The sequence below is a fragment of the Staurois parvus genome, unplaced genomic scaffold, assembly GCF_062004578.1.
Source record: "Staurois parvus isolate SC_StPar_1 unplaced genomic scaffold, SC_StPar_1.0 ptg001381l, whole genome shotgun sequence".
In the NCBI taxonomy this organism is placed as follows: Eukaryota; Metazoa; Chordata; class Amphibia; order Anura; family Ranidae; genus Staurois; species Staurois parvus.
This window is the reverse complement of record NW_028319177.1, coordinates 1033926-1053300: the sequence shown is the minus strand read 5'-3', so window position 1 is coordinate 1053300 and position 19375 is coordinate 1033926. Positions and strand designations below refer to the sequence as shown.

Sequence of the window (19375 nt, the reverse complement as noted above, 5' to 3'; positions counted from 1 at the left end):
TCCTCCTCCACCCCGCCATTCCGGAGCTTACCTGACAGCGGGACCCTTCCCTGCATGCACCAGGGATGAGCCCACCGCTCCATCCTCCTCGGATCCATTCTGATAGTGGGGTCAGCTCATCGTCCCGCTGTGCCTCGGTGGGATCTACTGCTCTCCCAGCAGCTTACTAAACAGCAGACAAACTAAAACGTCCATGCTGGGCCCTCTCTCCTACCGGGTGGAAGTTTTAGTTTGCCTGTCGAGGGGACAAGTATTTTAAAAATCCGAATGCCTAACAAGCTGCTGGGGCTCCGGAATTTACTACAGTTCTGTCAGCGGGCAGCGCCGCCCCCCCTTAAAAATGCTGCCCTAGACAAACGCCTTGTTTGCCTCGCGGTAAACACACCCCTGATCATCGCTTCTCACCCATACACCGCCCTATCAGAACCAACCAGCAGGTAATCTTGTTGACGGTGCATTTGGGAGGGGCCCCTTCAGGAGGCGTTTGGGCGGCATTTATCATCCACTGGTCTCAGTTTTTTCTTTATTAATTTTTGTTTCATCATTTTTGCCTGAGATATATGAGAAATCCGTGGCTGTGTTCACAAAACAATTGATTTTTAATATTTCCTGACGGTTTCACCTCACATGGAATCATACGTCATGCCTTCTTGGGCAATTCTGAAGAAGAGATTTTTGTTGATCTCAAAACGCATCAACTGTGAACCGTGCATGATCCATGATTAGCATTGCAACACCATCTCTGATGACACCGCCGCAGTATGGATTGTAGATTTATATTTATTTATGAAGAAGGGACATTCTTCCCACTGACCCCCAATGTATTCTTCCCACTGACCCCCAATGTAAGGGACATTCTTCCCACTGACCCCCAATGTAAGGGACATTCTTCCCACTGACCCCCAATGTAAGGGACATTCTTCCCACTGACCCCCAATGTAAGGGAGCATTCTTCCCACTGACCACCAATGTAAGGGACATTCCTCCTACTGACCCCCATTGTAAGGGACATTTTTCTATTGACCCCCAATGTAAGGGACATTCTTCCCACTGACCACCAATGTAAGGGACATTTTTCTATTGACCCTTTGTGAAATAATCTTAGCAGGGGTTCCGTGACAACGGCTGCAACAGACCAATGCCTGTAGACACTACTAGAGTGGAGCAGGGGAGGTGTAATGTTTAAAATCTATGATATCACTGCTCCTTGCGGTTTACATAGGACACAATTGTAAATGAACAGAACCTATTCTACTTGCCACTGATCCCCAATGTAAGGGACATTCTTCCCACTGATCACCAATGTAAGGGACATTCTTCCCACTGACCCCCAATGTAAGGGACATTCTTTCCACTGACCCCCCAATGTAAGGGACATTCTTCCCACTGACCCCCAATGTAAGGGACATTCTTCCCACTGACCCCCAATGTAAGGGACATTCTTCCCACTGACCTCCCAATGTAAGGGACATTCTTCCCACTGACCCCCAATGTAAGGGACATTCTTCCCACTGATCACCAATGTAAGGAACATTCTTCCCACTGACCCCCAATGTAAGGGACATTCTTCCCACTGACCCCCAATGTAATGGGCATTCTTCCCACTGACCACCACTGTAAGGGACATTCTTCCCACTGACCCCCAATGTAAGGAGCATTCTTCCCACTGACCCCCAATGTAAGGGACATTCTTCCCACTGCCCACCAATGTAAGGGACATTCTTCCCATTGACCCCCAATGTAAGGGACATTCTTCCCACTGACCTCCCAATGTAAGGGACATTCTTCCCACTGACCCCCAATGTAAGGGGCATTCTTCCCACTGACCACCAATGTAAGGGACATTCTTCCCACTGACCACCAATGTAAGGGACAATCTTCCCACTGATCACCAATGTAAGGAACATTCTTCCCACTGACCCCCAATGTAAGGGACATTTTTCCCACTGACCACCAATGTAAGGGACATTCTTCCCACTGACCCCCAATGTAAGGGACATTCTTCCCACTGACCCCCAATGTAAGGGACATTCTTCCCACTGACCCCCAATGTAAGGTACATTCTTCCCACTGACCCCCAACGAAAGGGAGCATTCTTCCCACTGACCACCAATGTAAGGGACATTCCTCCTACTGACCCCCATTGTAAGGGACATTTTTCTATTGACCCCCAATGTAAGGGACATTTTTCTATTGACCCTTTGTGAAATAATCTTAGCAGGGGTTCCGTGACAACGGCTGCAACAGACCAATGCCTGTAGACACTACTAGAGTGGAGCAGGGGAGGTGTAATGTTTAAAATCTATGATATCACTGCTCCTTGCGGTTTGCATAGGACACAATTGTACATGAACAGAACCTATTCTACTTGCCAGAGCTATCAAAGTTCTACGTTTCCCTGCACAGCACCCCACATATGTTTCTGTACACACTTCCTTCCTGCCTAAGCTTTGTTGGCCAGCTCCTCCACCCTTACTTACTCTTCTCACATTCATCTTGTTGGTATGACATCCATCCACTGAAATCCTCAGATACAGAAAAGCAAAAGCAAAAGACAACAGGCAGAACAAACCCTAACACTGCCTGAGCCGCTGTGGTCCAACGTTCCCCCTGAATTTGGTGAATTCATCCCCCACACTGTCCTCAGGAGGAAAAGGTAAAATGATGAACGTCGCCTCCTTCATCAAAGGACGCTTCAACATCGTTGAGAACTCCCTTCTTGTGATGGTTCTTCTCGGATTAGAGAAGCTGATGGACATGGAATTTAGGTGTCCCGCTGACAGACCCCTGGCGATCGCCTACAGCTCGGTGTTCCTCTTCGTACCGACTGTAATTGTCTGGGTTATGGCGTGCTATCTAAGCCCGGGAGGGATGTGCTGCAGAAGAGGGAGCAATGCTGAAATCAATTCGGGCGCTGAGGAGGGCGACATCGCTGAATCAGAAACGTCAATGGTGGCAGTGGAGACCGAAACCGAGAACGCAACGTGTAGCCGCTGCTGCGCAATTATGCCGAGTTGTGCCTTTAAAATGAAGGCTATCGTGTCTTGGATACTGATTGTGCTCACAGACGGACGGTACGGGGAATGTTTGGTGAAGTCCGTGGGTGAGCTGATAGAATTAAACAATTCAAATATCTCTGATAGAAAACCTCTGCTGAGCTGGATAGAAATACAAGATAATTACCTGATACAAATGTCCCAGGTAAGTACATTTTTCACCTATGAGATCACTGAACCAGTCAAATCAGTCTCTGTACCAGAGGAGCTTACACTCGAATGTCCCCCCCCCACAGTCACATCAGTCTCTGTACCAGGGGAGCTGACACTCTAATGTCCCCCCCCCACAGTCACATCAGTCTCTGTACCAGGGGAGCTTACACTCTAATGTCCCCTCCCCACAGTCACATCAGTCTCTGTACCAGAGGAGCTGACACTCTAATGTCCCCCCCCCACAGTCACATCAGTCTCTGTACCAGAGGAGCTGACACTCTAATGTCCCCTCCCCACAGTCACATCAGTCTCTGTACCAGAGGAGCTGACACTCTAATGTCCCCTCCCCACAGTCACATCAGTCTCTGTACCAGAGGAGCTGACACTCTAATGTCCCCTCTCCACAGTCACCTCAGTCTCTGTACCAGGGGAGCTGACACTCTAATGTCCCCTCCCCCACAGTCACATCAGTCTCTGTACCAGAGGAGCTGACACTCTAATGTCCCCTCCCCACAGTCACCTCAGTCTCTGTACCAGAGGAGCATACACTCTAATGTACCCCCCCCCACAGTCCCATCAGTCTCTGTACCAGAGGAGCTTACGCTCTAATGTACCCTCCCCACAGTCCCATCAGTCTCTGTACCAGAGGAGCTTACACTCTAATGTCCCCTCCCCGACATTCATATCAGTCTCTGTACCAGAGGAGCTTACACTCTAATGTCCCCTCCCCCACAGTTCCATCAGTCTTTGTACCAGAGGAGCTTACACTCTAATGTCCCCTCCCCCGCAGTCCCATCAGTCTCTGTACCAGAGGAGCTTACGCTCTAATGTCCCCTCCCCCGCAGTCCCATCAGTCTCTGTATCAGAGGAGCTTACGCTCTAATGTCCCCTCCTCCACAGTCACATCAGTCTCTGTACCAGAGGAGCTTACGCTCTAATGTCCCCTCCCCCACAGTCACATCAGTCTCTGTACCAGGGGAGCTTACATTCTAATGTCCCCTCCCCCGCAGTCACATCAGTCTCTGTACCAGAGGAGCTTACACTCTAATGTCCCCTCCCCCACAGTCACACACTATTATTATTATACATGTATATAGCTCTGACATAGACCGCAGTGCCGGACGCATGGCTTAGGATTGCTTGTCTGCTAGACACCCATACACACACAGATCCCTGTCTGGCAGACTTGCTGGCACTGATCTGAATGCAATGTCATGCAGGTCACAAGCAAACATTCACTGAGCATAGACTCTGGTCCTTGCTGGCCTCCCCAAATGGCCATAGGTTTTATGGGCCGGCTGGTTCTGATGGGCGACACCCCAATCACAGCATCTTTCTTGTAAATGGTATCTTCCTGAAACTCTCGGGACTAAAGAAGTGTGTTACGTCCTATATACACACACAGTATATATATATATACAGGGCGGGCAGAAACCCACCCTTCACGGTCAACTCGCCACCCCCATTCCCGCCCTCCAGTCCCGCCATTCCTGGAAAAAGAGAAATAATGGGAGTGGTCAGGGCTTACGGTCCCTGCCCCTGATCCACAGCCAACCTTCTCTCTCCATCCACAGACCACCCTCTGCCCCCCTGTCCACAGCTTACCCTCCCCCCATGTGCACAGCTCACCCTCTCTCCACCCCATATCCACAGCACACCCTCTCCCCCCCCACCCAACCAAGCATCCACAATTTACCCTCTCCCACCCATCCACAGATCACCTTCTCCCTCCCTGTGCACAGTTCATCCATCCATGCACAACTCACCGGCCCCCCCCATTCACAGCTCCCCCTCTCCCCCTCTCCACAGGTCACCTTCTCCCTCCCTGTCCACAGTTCATCCCTCCATTCATAACTGACGGCCCCCCCCCCCCCATCCACAGGTCACCCTCTCCCCCCCTCCACAGGTCACCCTCTCCCCCCCATCCCCAGTAAACCAGGAAACAGACTACTTTATTTTAACACAGATACAAGATATATACATTCATGGAACAACCCCCCTCCCTGCATAATGACACAGGGCGAGGCAATCTACCTTTAGTAACAAGAGACACACCAATAGACAGTCCCATCAGGAGGGAGGGCTGCTGGAAACACCCCCCACCAAGCCAATACACAAACACATTCATCCCATAATAGTTTGCCCCAAGCAAGACACACAATAGAACAATGGGATGCACCACATGGCATTAAACAATCCACAACCCCCCCACCCCAATATTAGGACAGATCACCCTGTACCCAGGGGCGGACTGACCATTTGTAAACACGGGCACTGCCCGAGGGCCCAGGGTCAGTAGAGGGCACCATGAGATGCCCCTGGTACATTTTTCATAGGCTTTTTTGAATTTGGGCAAGGACACAAGGGCCCCATGATCCCCTATTGCCCGGGGGCCCCATGAGTTGTCAGTCCGCCCCTGCCTGTACCCCTAACAGGCACAGGGTGACATAAGAGGGATATGGGGAGATGAGACAGGGGTCTCCCCACCTCTCCAAAGTGAGCTGTGTTCCATGAGCCCCCCACCCAAAGTGACTCCCTTCACAACACATTGTTATATGAACACAGCCACGGATTTCTCATATATCTCAGGCAAAAAATGATGAAACAAAAATTAATAAAGAAAAAACTAAGACCAGTGGATGATAAATGCCGCCCAAATGCATCCTGAAGGGACCCCATCCAAATGCACCGTCAACAAGATTACCTGCTGGTTGGTTCTGATAGGACAGTGCTGCAATGTAAATAATAAAAAGCAATATTAATATCAATTGGATATAAAACCCTTTTTCAGTTTAAGAACTAGCGGCATGTACCTGATGGGAGACTGAAATGATGAGGTCGGCCTCACTTGTGTCACTAGCCCTGACCCCGCTGGAGTTGGAACAGAGGGAGCTTAGGACCCAGGGGAACAAGAGTGCCAGTAGTTGTTGTTTGCAGCTCTTGCAGATGATGACCTTGGAAGGCTGATGATCCTCTGATCTTGGCACAGTAGTAGTAGGCAGAGCAGGTTTTGTAGATTGCCAGAGCAAGGCAGGTAGTGAGGACATGAGACAGGAGCAGTGTCATAGGAATAGCCGGGGTCATCAACAGTCGGGCAGCACGATCAAGATTCAGAAGGAAAAGCCAAGGTCAGGAGCAGAGCCGAAGTCAGGAACAGGTATCAGGAGAGCAATCAGAGTCAGGTGAGGAACAAGCCGGGTCAGCAACAAAGGAATCACTCAGGAACAAGCAGGACACGGGGGAGCTGAAGACCAGTCAGCACTGAACATGAGCAGAGGCACACCTTAAATAGGCCGTCTGGCGCCAATCTTCGCCGTGCGTGTGCGCGATCGCGCATTCCTGCGTGCGTGCGTGAAAAATGATGAAACAAAAATGAATAAAGAAAAAACTAAGACCAGTGGATGATAAATGCTCCTCGTCGGATAGACCTGGTATATTGCCCCATATTGGGCTGTCTTTCACATCTCAATCCTGATTTTTATCAGGTCATCAACATTTTCTCACGCAAAGTCTTCCAGCAAGAAGAATCGCGATCGGAAATGTGCATAGGAATTCCCGGATAGGAATTCTTCTCCGAATAGGATTCTTCTTGCCGGAAATCCCTTACAACTAGACGCACCTACTATGAGTGCGAAGCGATGACCACAAGGACTTTGCGTGAGAAAATGTTGTTGACCTGATAACAATCAGGATTGAGATGTGAAAGACAGCCCAATATGGGGCAATATACCAGGTCTATCCAATGCTTGATGGCTCTGAGCATTTATCATCCACTGGTCTTAGTTTTTTCTTTATTCATTTTTGTTTCATGATTTTTCACCTGAGATATATGAGAAATCCACGGCTGTGTTCACATAACTATGTGTTCTTAAATTTCTTGGCGGTTTGTACCTCACATGGAATCGTACGTCATGCCTTCTTGAGCACTTCTGGAGGAAGAGATTTTTGTTGATCTCGAAACGCGTCAAGTGCGACCCGTGCATGATCCACGATTATCATTGCAATACCACCTCTGATGACACCGATTGCAGCTGGATTGCAGCTTTATGTTTATTTTTGAAGATTGTACTATATAAAGTAAATTGTGCCGTTAAAGTCTCACCAAAAAAAGAGGACTCCCCCCCCCCCCCCCTTGTATTAAAGAGACGATCAACACTAGAAGTGGCTAGGTGAGCTACTAAAACGTATTTATGCTTTTTTGAGTAGAAATGTGCATCACTACGAGGGACGAGTGAAAAGCTCTTTGCCTACCCATGAAGCATTTGTCTTCGCCCAATTTTATTTTTGCTCCTCATAGTACATATCTGTGCGAGGTTCCATACCAAATGCTTCATGGGTAGGCCGAGAACTTTTCAGTGGCCCCTCATATTGAAAATTTTCTCTGTCTGCAGATTATTGGCCTTATCGGGATTCTACTGATTATCATTGTGGTCGTATGCCTCCAATCAAAGATCTGTTCCTGTCTCTCATGCGGGTGCAATTGTGGATTGGAATCAGAATCAGAGAGGTGTAGGAGGATGAATGAAGACAATTTGCTGCAGATCACTGAGGACCTCTTACAGGAACAAGCCAGACAGAGGCAGAAGGATTTTGTAGTGACTCTACTTAGCAGAGAAAAGTGGACTTCTTATAACCCGAGATCACCCAAAGCCCTGCAGGAACTGGGAAATATCACAGCCAAATGGAAACAAGAAGTAAAGAGACAATTGAAACGTGCAGGGCTTGGCCGGGCTGAGTCAGAAGGGGCACCTACCTTGTCTGCTGTGCCGCGAGAGGGACAGCCGAGGAATGTGCCTCTGCTGCCTCCTCATCGTCCACCTGTGTTCTCAAACCTGAACCCAGAACCTGAGATCCTCCAGATGACACTCCTAAGTGAACCAAAATGAGAGCCAAATGATGGTCTCAAGAGTCCAATTTGAGTCTATTAGACCCCAGATCTCTCCTCTGGCCTCCGAAGCATCTGATGAAACTGAGATTAGTTTGATCAGATGCTTTCACATGACGGCAATGGCTTGTTTGCATCAGACCAAAACCCAGAAGAGACAAATTCTTGTTGCTTCTAGTTTCTTAGACCATAGAGCAGAGGCGTCCCTAAGGTTGGTATCACCCTCTCCGACGATCCCCGCAGGATCGTCAGCATGCAACCTATACGGGGTGACACCGGACCCGCTCCAAGAAAAGGTAAGTTGTAAAGAAAGCTGACAATCCCCGCAAGATTTATTTATTTCAGGTACTTACATAGCGCCGTCAATATACGCAGCACTTTACATACAGTGGGGATCAAAAGTTTGGGCACCCCAGCTAAAAATGTGTATTAATGTGCATAAAGAAGCCAAGGAAAGATGGAAAAATCTCCAAAAGGCATCAAATTACAGATTAGACATTCTTATAATATGTCAACAAAAGTTAGATTTTATTTCCATCATTTACACTTTCAAAATAACAGAAAACCAAAAAATGGCGTCTGCAAAAGTTTGGGCCCCCTGCAGAGTTAATATCTTGTACTGCCCCCTTTGCAAAGCTGAGACCTGCCAGTGTCATGGATTGTTCTCAATCATCGTCAAAGACCAGGTGATGTCAATCTAAGGTCCCTAACTCACATTCATACATACACATACTAGGGACAATTTAGACAGGAGCCAATTCACCTCCCAGCATGTCTTTGGAATGTGGGAGGAAACCAGAGTACCTGGAGGAAACCCACGCAGGCACAGGGAGAACATGCAAACTCCAGGCAGGTGGTGCCGTCGCTGGGATTTGAACCAACAACCCGAATATTGCCAGGTGGAAGTGCTAACCATTTAGCCACTGTGCTGCCCCTAGCCTGCAGGGATCGTCAGCTTGCTTTACAACTTACCTTTTTGTGGAGTGGACCCGGTGTCACCCCGTGCGGTCGGTGTCACCCGGTGCAGACCGCACTCCCCGCACCTGCCTTTGGATACCACTGCCGTAGAGATGACTGGGGTCCTCGGTCATCTCTATGGCTTCAGTCCCAGGCTCCCGGGTAGAACTGAATAAACTGAAAATCGTTGTTATGGCACCAAAATAAAAAAACGTTGAGTAAAACATGAAGCTGCCCCTAATAAGGTGAATAACCACATTTGTACAAACCAATAATTATAAACAGACAGGCGCTACATAAATAAAGTGCATAAACATAAAAGAGGCTCGTTTCATAACATGCCCATAAACCAAACTGTTGAATTTTATATATTGCACCTATATATATATTGCACCTATATATATATATATTATATATTGCACCTATATATATATTGCACATATATATATATATATATTATATATTGCACCTATATATATATATTTTATATATTGCACCTATATATATATTGTATATATTGCACCTATATATATATATATATATATATATATATATATATATATATATATATATATATATATATTATATATTGCACCTATATATATATTGCACATATATATATATATATTATATATTGCACCTATATATATATATTTTATATATTGCACCTATATATATATATTTTATATATTGCACCTATATATATATTGCACCTATATATATATATTTTATATATTGCACCTATAGTGGGTGCTATAACTTTGCAAAAAAACACAAAAAACCCACAAAAATCAATAAAAATCCAAAAGTGAATTTAGGTTTTGAAAGAAGTGACAGTCCTTTCTATTCCTCTACGATGTGGCCCAGAAAAGAGTGACTTTATATCTTCAAAATACAAAAGCGTGTCGCGCTCGACTGATATACAACAAAATAGAATGTGCTCCCAAAATATATAAACCCTATAGAATTTACAAAAATATATATCTCAAACAATATAGTTTTTATATAGCATACAGTACATAAGTGATCCTACTGCAAATCCGTGCTTATTATCACTGCACAATCCATGAAATATTAAATTAGTATGCGTCTAAAAAATTATATAAATTTGTTTTTATAAAAATTATATAAAAAAGTCCACGCAGTGATTCGTTCTCCTCCTGTGCTCCTTCACCAGAGTGCGCTCACCTGATTTCTATGACCAAACCGTTAAGTGAGATCAAAAACAGCTTGTGTCCCTTTACATGGACTTGTAGATGAATGGAGATACATATCCCTGTCCCAGACGGATGGATGGATGGATGGATGGATGGATGGATGAGTGGAGTATTTCCCTTTTTCCAGCAGGGGGTCTTGCTGTTTTCCAGAGACCTAGTTTCCTGGATTCGAGTGGATGGATGGACTTATCCCACTCTCCTCTCCTTATAGATTGATCTCTCCATGTGGGTGAATGTCACGTAATCAAAGAATATAATATAGCGCCTTATCTCCTTTATAAAGTATTTATTAGGCTTCATATAACGCACTCACATTTTAAAAAACATAAAACCGCATTGTATTGCAATATTATATTGTCCTCTATGTGTTTTCGACACTCCTTATACCCGTTGTGTATTTTCCTTTAAGCATCATGACGTCAGAGCCCCTCCCCTACGTGTTACGCCACCGAGTCACGTGGCTTCATCAGGGGGAAATGATCTTTTATACTTTATGTAGACTTTATAGCTTCACCACGTGCCGGCAAGGTATATATAAATTGCTCACTCACCAGACCTTTTGACCCCAATTAAGGTGGTCATATAGGGGACCATCCTCTCAGGGTCTCCTAGAATATTACTCCCCTCCAGCAGCTCTCCGTTGATATGGCCATAAAGCATTGAGATTCCCAGCACACTTTCCGAGTCATCTATGGTGTTCAATGCGGGATAATCCTTAACCACTTGACACCGACGTCACACAAATATGCGGCCTCACAGAACGGGGCTTTTTTCCGTGGGGCTGCATATTTGGATATCTGTCTGTGTGCTGGGAGCACACCGCATAACGACCGCAGTGTCACTGAGAGCACCAGATCCCATTCTAACGATCGGGACCCGGGACTCCCGATTCCGGGTCACATGTTCGCTGTGATAGCCTCTGATTGGCTATCACAGTGATCAGTCACTGTACAGTCCGCCCCCTTATTTTTTTCTCTCTCTATGGATGGAGGACAGAGATACATTGTATCTCTCTAACTCCTGGCATAGAGGGGAAAAAAATGTTTGTTAAAAAAAAAGATAAATATATATATAAAAAAAGAAACAATACCTAGATCAAGGTTTGATTTAGTTCAGTGCCAGGGTTAGTGTTTGGGGTCAAAGGTCAGGGTCAAAGGTCAGGGTCAAAGGTGAGGATTAAATAAAACATTTGGTATTAGCGTCGATGTCAGTGTGTTTTAGGTAAAAAAAAAAGACAAAACAAAATGCGCACTATTGTTTCTGGGCTGTACTCCGGGTGCAAACAACAAATAACGTACACATATATGGTATCGCTGCGATCGTCAAGAGCTGGAGAATTTATTTTGGGTCGTTCTTTGGTGGTAGGTTGTGGTAGTAACAAGAAACACACAGCTAAATAAAAAAAGGTTTTTTTTTTTTTACTATTTTGGGACAGTTTTCCTTTGATAATAAAAAAAAAAAAATTAGAAGCTATCCATTACCATTTACCACCAAATGAAAGCCCAATTTGTCCTGAAAAAAAATGAGGTATAATTTACCCGGATGTACGAAGTAGTTGTGATGATACGGACGGTTTTACGTTTTACACGTTGCAAAATTGTGCTTAGGCATTTAGATTTGTTTTACCCTCAGGCAGGGAAGGGGTTAAGGAGATTTGGCGCCAGACCGCTCGCTGTCCCCTAGATAAACATGTGCGCTCAGACAGCCAGGGGGAGAAGTGAATGAGAACTATTGCTGCTACTTAGCTGCTCTGATCACTTTTCCTTTCATTAGCATCACCAGCCGAAAACACTGAGCTGCAGCCATGGCCCTGGTACAACCAATGGTGTATTTATGTTTTGTGCTGCCCTAGGCAACACAAAAATTGTCTCCCCCCCCACAGAGAGACCCTGACAAATACCCCCCTCCCCCACGAAAAGAGCCTGACATTGACTAACAACACCCCACCTGAGAGAGCCTTCCACTACCACCGCCCCCCCATACACTGGCAACCCCCCCACCCTACCCCGGCGAGAGAGAGGACACTCACCTTCACAGCTCTGGACATCCCCGGGAACAAGAGTCAGGCTCTGCATACACCATCAAGCAGCCCCTCTCAGATCCCACCTGGTCCCCAAGCTGCGTGTGTCCTTTCTTCCATCCCTTCTTTCGGTGGGTGACTCTGCCTCCCTGAAATAATGCCGCCCTAGGCAAATGCCTTGTTTGCCTTGTGGTAAATGCACACCTGGGTACAACCACTTCAACCCAAGGGAGTCCGGGGGCGTCCTACAGGCAGGAAGAGGAATATGAATTTTTAATACAGTTTCATAGATTTTATAGGATCATTTGTATTTTGTAATTCTTTGGTCTTAGAGATATATTTGCAATTTGAAAGTCTCCCTGTGGTGTGGCCAGTATGGTAAAGGGTTTCCTTTCTAGCAATAGGTAATGAGTAATTGCTTCTGTTATTTCTCCTGTTATTTCTCCTGCTCTTCTGGCTCGCCTATTATGTTATTGCTCAATAAACCAACTCAGTTATTGGACCGCCTGCGTTACTTTGTACCTATCCCGGGCCTCGCGATCTCTCAGCTTCTGAGGAGTCTTAATTTATTACAGAGCAGTACGACACGCCAACCTACAATTGATAACCGCATAGTTTGGCATTGAGCCGTGTCTTGGGAGATGGGAGTATGCGTTATAGACAGCAGCTTCTCCAAAGTCCAAAGCGCTTTACAATATAACGGGAGACAATACAGCAACAATACAGTTCAATACAAGAGGGTTAGGAGAGCCCTGATCCTGGGAGCTTACAATCTAAGAGGGAGGGGCTGGTGGTACAAAATGTAGTAACTGTGCGGGATGGACTGGTTGGAAGAGTAGAAGATTCCAATTATTAGCTGAGGGCAGGATAGGCTTCCCTGAAGAGATCGGTTTTCAGAGATCGCCTAAAAGTGAGCAGAGTAGGCGATAGTCTGATAGATTGGGGTAGAGAGTTCCAGAGGATGGGGGAAGCTCTGGAGAAGTCCTGGAGATGAGCATGAGAGGAGGAGACAAGGGAGCTAGAAAGCAGGAGGTCGTGCGAGGAGCGGAGAGTACGGTTTGGGTGATATTTGGAGACAAGATTGGTGATGTAATTTGGGGTGGAGTTATAAATGGTTTTATGTTATTGTTAATGTTTTGAATTTTATCCGTTGGGCAATGGGATTGGCAGAGAGGGATGGAGGACACTGAATGGAGGCCAGTGGAGGGATTGGAAGAGAGCGGTGGAGGACACTGAATGGAGGCCAGTGGAGGGATTGGAAGAGAGGGGTGGCGGACACTGAGTGGGGGCCAGTGGAGGGATTGAGGACACTGAGAAGAGGCCAGTGGAGGGATTGGCAGAGAGGGGTGGAGGACACTGAATGGAGGCCAGTGGAGGGATTGGCAGAGAGTGGTGGAGGACACTGAGTGGACGCCAGTGGAGGGATTGGCAGAGAGGGATGGAGGACACTGAGTGTGGGCCAGTGGAGGGATTGGCAGAGAGGGGTAGAGGACACTGAGTGGAGGCCAGTGGAGGGATTGGCAGAGATGGGTAGAGGACACTGAGTGGAGGCCAGTGGAGGGATTGGCAGAGAGTGGTGGAGGACACTGAGTGGACGCCAGTGGAGGGATTGGCAGAGAGGGATGGAGGACACTGAGTGGGGGCCAGTGGAGGGATTGGCAGAGAGGGATGGAGGACACTGAGTGGAGGCCAGTGGAGGGATTGGCAGAGAGGGATGGAGGACACTGAGTGGAGGCCAGTGGAGGGATTGACAGAGAGGGGTGGAGGACACTGAATGGTGGCCGGTGGAGGGATTGGCAGAGAGGGATGGAGGACACTGAATGGGGGCCAGTGGAGGGATTGGCAGAGAGGTGGCAGATACAGAACCGTTAGTAAGGTGGATGAGTCTGGCAGCAGCATTCATGATAGACTGAAGAGGGGATAGCCTGCGATGAGGTCGGCCAATGAGGAGGGAGTTGCAATAGTCAAGGCGAGAGATAACCAGGGAAGGAATAAGCTGCTTAGTAGTTTCCGAAGTTAAAAACGGCCGTATCTTGGAGATTTCTGTGCAGTTTATGGAGACAGCCATGAAATAGAAGAAAAGACGCCTTGAAAACGGATTTCTGCTAACTGACACTGAGGTTCCGAGTGGCACTACACAGATCCAGCACAGCCCTCAAGAAACACAATTACATCGTTTTAACGTTACATTGTTATCTTTAGAAAAAAACTAGACCATTCTATATGTCTGTCCAACATTTTTGATGCTTAGATGGGTGTCCCATACGCGTTTCACAGGGCAAACACCAGCTTCTTCAGGAGATGTAGGAGAGGCCAATATCTGTTTAATCGCATAGAAAACACACCTATGATATGTACACTATACAATACATACAATATTTGTACATTAGTCAGTCTAGTATATATATATATCAAAGATAAAGGTAGTTATTCAAATCAGGGGCGGACTGACCATTTGGAAACTCGGGCACTGCCCGTGAGATGCCCCTGGTACCTTTTTCATAGGCTTTTTTGAGTTTGGGAAAGGACACAGGGGCCCCATGATTCCCTATTGCTCGGGGGCCCCATGAGTTGTTAGTCCGCCCCTGATTCAAACTCAATAATTGGATGAAGTCAATCTTTCAGCCGCACACACCTTAACCAAAGAGGACAGAGGAGATCCTACGTGGCTGTCTAAAAAAACCATTAAAGCGGAGTTCCACTCATCCTGTCAAAAAATAAAAGTCAGCAGCTACAAAAACTGTAGCTGCTGACCTTTAAAAAACAGCCACCCTCGGTCCCTCGGTGTGTCCCCCGCAGCCCATTTCACCGGCCGTAATGTATTCCAGGAGGCCGGCATCTTCAGTGTGGGCGGACGGCTGTGAGTACCCACTGCACATGTGCGAGTAGCGCTGCGCTTTATGAATGGCCCTGTAGTCTTCTGGGACCTGTCACATGTCCCAAAAGACTACAGGGAGGGAGGACACCTTCTGCTTCTGATCGCCTAGGCGATCGGACCGGAAGTGGGAGCGGGTACCTGTCAAATTCAGATACCCGCTCTCCTCCCGCTCCCCAAAGGTGCCAATCCTTAATGGGGAGCGGGGGGAGCAGTCTTTAAAGAGGAACTTCCCCTTTTGGGTGGAGCTCCGCTTTAATGAGATGAACATATCCAAGTGATATGAATGAAATCTCCCAATATGTAGTAAGAGAACTTACAGATGTCTCTTTGTATAATGACAAGAAGCTCTGTCACCTGGGCCGTGGATAAGGGGGGTACCACCAGTCTGTACGGGGCCCAGGCCAGCAGGGTGATCGGAATGCAAGGGGGTAATTACTGTAACCGATCCCCTGTATGGTTCTCTCTGCTGCAGCTGAAAGCCGGCTTCTTCTCCTCCCCCTCCTCCTGGCTTCTTCTCCTCTCCCTCTTGCCGGCTTCTTCTCCTCTCCCTCCTCCTGGCTTCTTCTCCTCTCCCTCCTCCTGGCTTCTTCTCTTCTCCCTCCTCCTGGCTTCTTCTCCTCTCTTCCTCCTGGCTTCTTCTCCTCTCCCTCCTGCCAGCTTCTTCTCCTCTCCCTCCTCCTGGCTTCTTCTCCTCTCCCTCCTGCCAGCTTCTTCTCCTCTCCCTCCTCCTGGCTTCTTCTCCTCTCCCTCCAGCCGGCTTCTTCTCCTCTCCCTCCATCCGGCTTCTTCTCCTCTCCCTCCAGCCGGCTTCTTCTCCTCTCCCTCCATTCGGCTTCTTCTCCTCTCCCTCCTTCTGGCTTCTTCTCCTCTCCCTCCTGCCGGCTTCTTCTCCTCTCCCTCCTGCCGGCTTCTTCTCCTCTCCCTCCTTCCGGCTTCTTCTCCTCTCCCTCCTCCTGGCTTCTTGTCCTCTCCCTCCTCCTGGCTTCTTGTCCTCTCCCTCCTCCTGGCTTCTTCTCCTCTCCCTCCTCCTGGCTTCTTCTCCTCTCCCTCCTCCTGGCTTCTTCTCCTCTTCCTCCTGCTGGTTTTCAGCTTCTGCAGAGAGAGCCATACAGGGGATCAGTTCCAGTAATTGCCCCCTCACTCCCCCCCCTACACACCTCACTTTCCCTGCGCTCCATACATTTGCCCACTGGCAGCTGCAAGCACACAATAGGATCCTTCAGGATGGAGACTTCTTCTCCTCTCTCTCCCACTGGCTTTTGGCTGCTGAAGAGAGAGCCATACAGGGGATCAGGGGGTAATTGCCCCCCCCAACTCACCGATCATCCTCCCTGTGCACTATACATTTACCTCTACTGCCCAGGTCCCCTATGTACCCTCCTTACCCCCGCAGTGCTGCCAGCTTTCCAAAAGGCTCCACTGCTGGCTTCCCTTGGTCAATATGGTGGCGCCAGCATCAGACAGCTGATTGAAGAATTGGCTCAGAGCGAGGACACCATTGGACCCCTGGACAGGTAAGGGTCTAATATTAAAAGTCAGCAGCTACAGGACTTTTAGCTGCTGAATTTTAATTCTTGGGGGGGGGGAGGGGCGGAACTCCTCTTTAATAAGTACAGGCCAGTGTGAGAGATCCCAGTGCCTGTGTGCTAAGTTCCAAATAGAAATCAAACCTGCTATGGGTGTTAGATTGCCACCATCACATACACAATACCATTATTAACCTCTAATGGGATTTTGAAGACAACAGAGAACAAGAAATTGTCTAATGTATGTATAAAGGAAATAAACCATATAACAATATCAACCATGTCAATTAAAATTGATTTTGGCCAAAACTTTCACTGTAGTAAAAATTTGGGAAGCCACGATGGTGAGCTCAAGTGTGCCGGAACTGTTCTGAGCTCACAGAATGAAACAGGAAGGCCTGATCCTCTCTACATGGGCATGCTGGACGCCATTTTGTTCTGCATATTCTATTTTCATGGTTTCTGAACCTTAAGAGCAAACATTCCAAGGTTGTTACAGCTTATGTTTCCAGGTTATACATTTGGGGGGTACGGTGGTACCAGACGGCTACAAGATGAAGACTAGACATGATACCAAGTGGTAAGATAAATGGATGACTCCATGTCTAGATGGAACAAAGGACAAAGGAACCGTTCACAATGATTTTTTTTCCCCATGAACCTCTGGAAAAAGAGTACATATTAAACTTTACATTGAATGCGTTGTTATTATTATTATTTTATTGGTTAAAATATTCCTGCCAATTGTATTATTATTATAAGAAGTGAATACTTGGTTACTTAAGTAATTCAGGTTTTATATTACTATATTCTAGTTATATATAATTTATTATTTTTTATTACAGGTACTTATATAGCGCTGTCAGTTTACACAGTGCTTTACATATATTGTATATTCATATCTGTCCCTAATCCTCAAGGGGGGTGCAATCTAAGGTCCCTAACTCACATTTGAACATACTGGGGCCAATTTAGACAGGAGCTAATTAGCTTACCAGTATGTCTTTGGAGTGTGGGAGGAAACTGGAGCACCCAGAGGAAGCCCACGCAGGCACAGGGAGAGCATGCAAACTCCAGGCAGGTGGTGCCATGGTTGGGATCTGAACCAACGACCTGAGTACTGCCAGGCGGAAGTGCTAACCATTTGGCCACTCTGCCACCCAATATATAATTAATACATATTGGTAAATTGTGGATATTATGTTTTCAACATTATATATAACTGAGTTTGAGTTCATTATATTATAAAATCTGCATTCTGCAAAAGACGTGAGATAATAAGAAACCTCAGTACTATATCTCAACAAATGTCTAAGATATATAAGTAGATTGTTTTTCTCCAGAATCACTTAGGTAATACACAATGACATGGGTACCAGTCTGTCTGTCAGAAAAGCAGTTCTCTCTAATATTCATGATATTCTTACTAGCCAAGGTTAAAGGTCAACCTTTCACATGCTACATAAGTCATTCTACGAGGGACAGTTCCCTTTTCCTCAGAGCCAGTCTTCGAGGGACAGTTCCCTCTTCCTCAAAGCCAGTTTTCGAAGGGACAGTTCCCTTTTCCTCAGAGCCAGTCTTCGAGAGACAGTTCCCTTTTCCTCAGAGCCAGTCTTCGAGGGACAGTTCCCTCTTCCTCAGAGCCAGTCTTTGAGAGATAGTTCCCTCTTCCTCAGAGCCAGTCTTCAAGAGACTGTTCCCTCTTCCTCAGAGCCAGTCTTCAAGAGACAGTTCCCTCTTCCTCAGAGCCAGTCTTCAAGAGACTGTTCCCTCTTCCTCAGAGCCAGTCTTCAAGAGACTGTTCCCTCTTCCTCAGAGCCAGTCTTCAAGAGACAGTTCCCTCTTCCTCAGAGCCAGTCTTTGAGGGACAGTTCCCTCTTCCTCAGAGCCAGTCTTCGAGAGACAGTTCCCTCTTCCTCAGAGCCAGTCTTCAAGGGGCAGTTCCCTCTTCTTCAGTGCCAGTCTTCGAGAGACAGTTCCCTCTTCCTCAGAGCCAGTCTTCAAGAGACAGTTCCCTCTTCCTCAGAGCCAGTCCTCAAGAGACAGTTCCCTCTTCCTCAGAGCCAGTCTTCGAGAGACAGTTCCCTCTTCCTCAGAGCCAGTCTTCGAGGGACAGTTCCCTCTTCCTCGGAGCCAGTCTTCGAGGGACAGTTCCCTCTTCCTCAGAGCCAGTCTTCGAAGCGACAGTTCCCTCTTCCTCAGAGCCAGTCTTCGAAGCGACAGTTCCCTCTTCCTCAGAGCCAGTCTTTGAAGCGACAGCTCCCTCTTCCTCAGAGCCAGTCTTCGAAGGGACAGTTCCCTCTTCCTCAGAGCCAGTCTTTGAGGGACAATTCCCTCTTCCTCAGAGCCAGTCTTTGAAGCGACAGTTCCCTCCTCCTCAGAGCCAGTCTTTGAAGCGACAGTTCCCTCCTCCTCAGAGCCAGTCTTTGAAGCAACAGTTCCCTCTTCCTCAGAGCCAGTCTTCAAACGGACAGTTCTCTCTTCCTCAGAGCCAGTCTTTGAGGGACAGTTCCCTCTTCCTCAGAGCCAGTCTTTGAAGCGACAGTTCCCTCCTCCTCAGAGCCAGTCTTTGAAGCGACAGTTCCCTCTTCCTCAGAGCCAGTCTTTGAGGGACAATTCCCTCTTCCTCAGAGCCAGTCTTTGAAGCGACAGTTCCCTCCTCCTCAGAGCCAGTCTTCAATGG

At 47.2% G+C, this 19375-nt stretch overlaps 1 protein-coding gene across 1 annotated transcript; it reads left to right on the top strand.

Annotated features, from left to right (window-relative positions):
* Window positions 1-2477: 2477 nt before the first annotated feature.
* LOC149436319 (uncharacterized) lies at window positions 2478-9372 on the top strand. The gene is made up of 2 exons (XM_089661744.1): window positions 2478-3201; window positions 7601-9372. The coding sequence occupies exons 1-2, from the start codon at window positions 2662-2664 to the stop codon at window positions 8093-8095; spliced, it is 1035 nt and encodes a 344-aa protein (XP_089517870.1). The 5' UTR covers window positions 2478-2661; the 3' UTR covers window positions 8096-9372.
* The last annotated feature ends 10003 nt before the right edge of the window (window positions 9373-19375 follow it).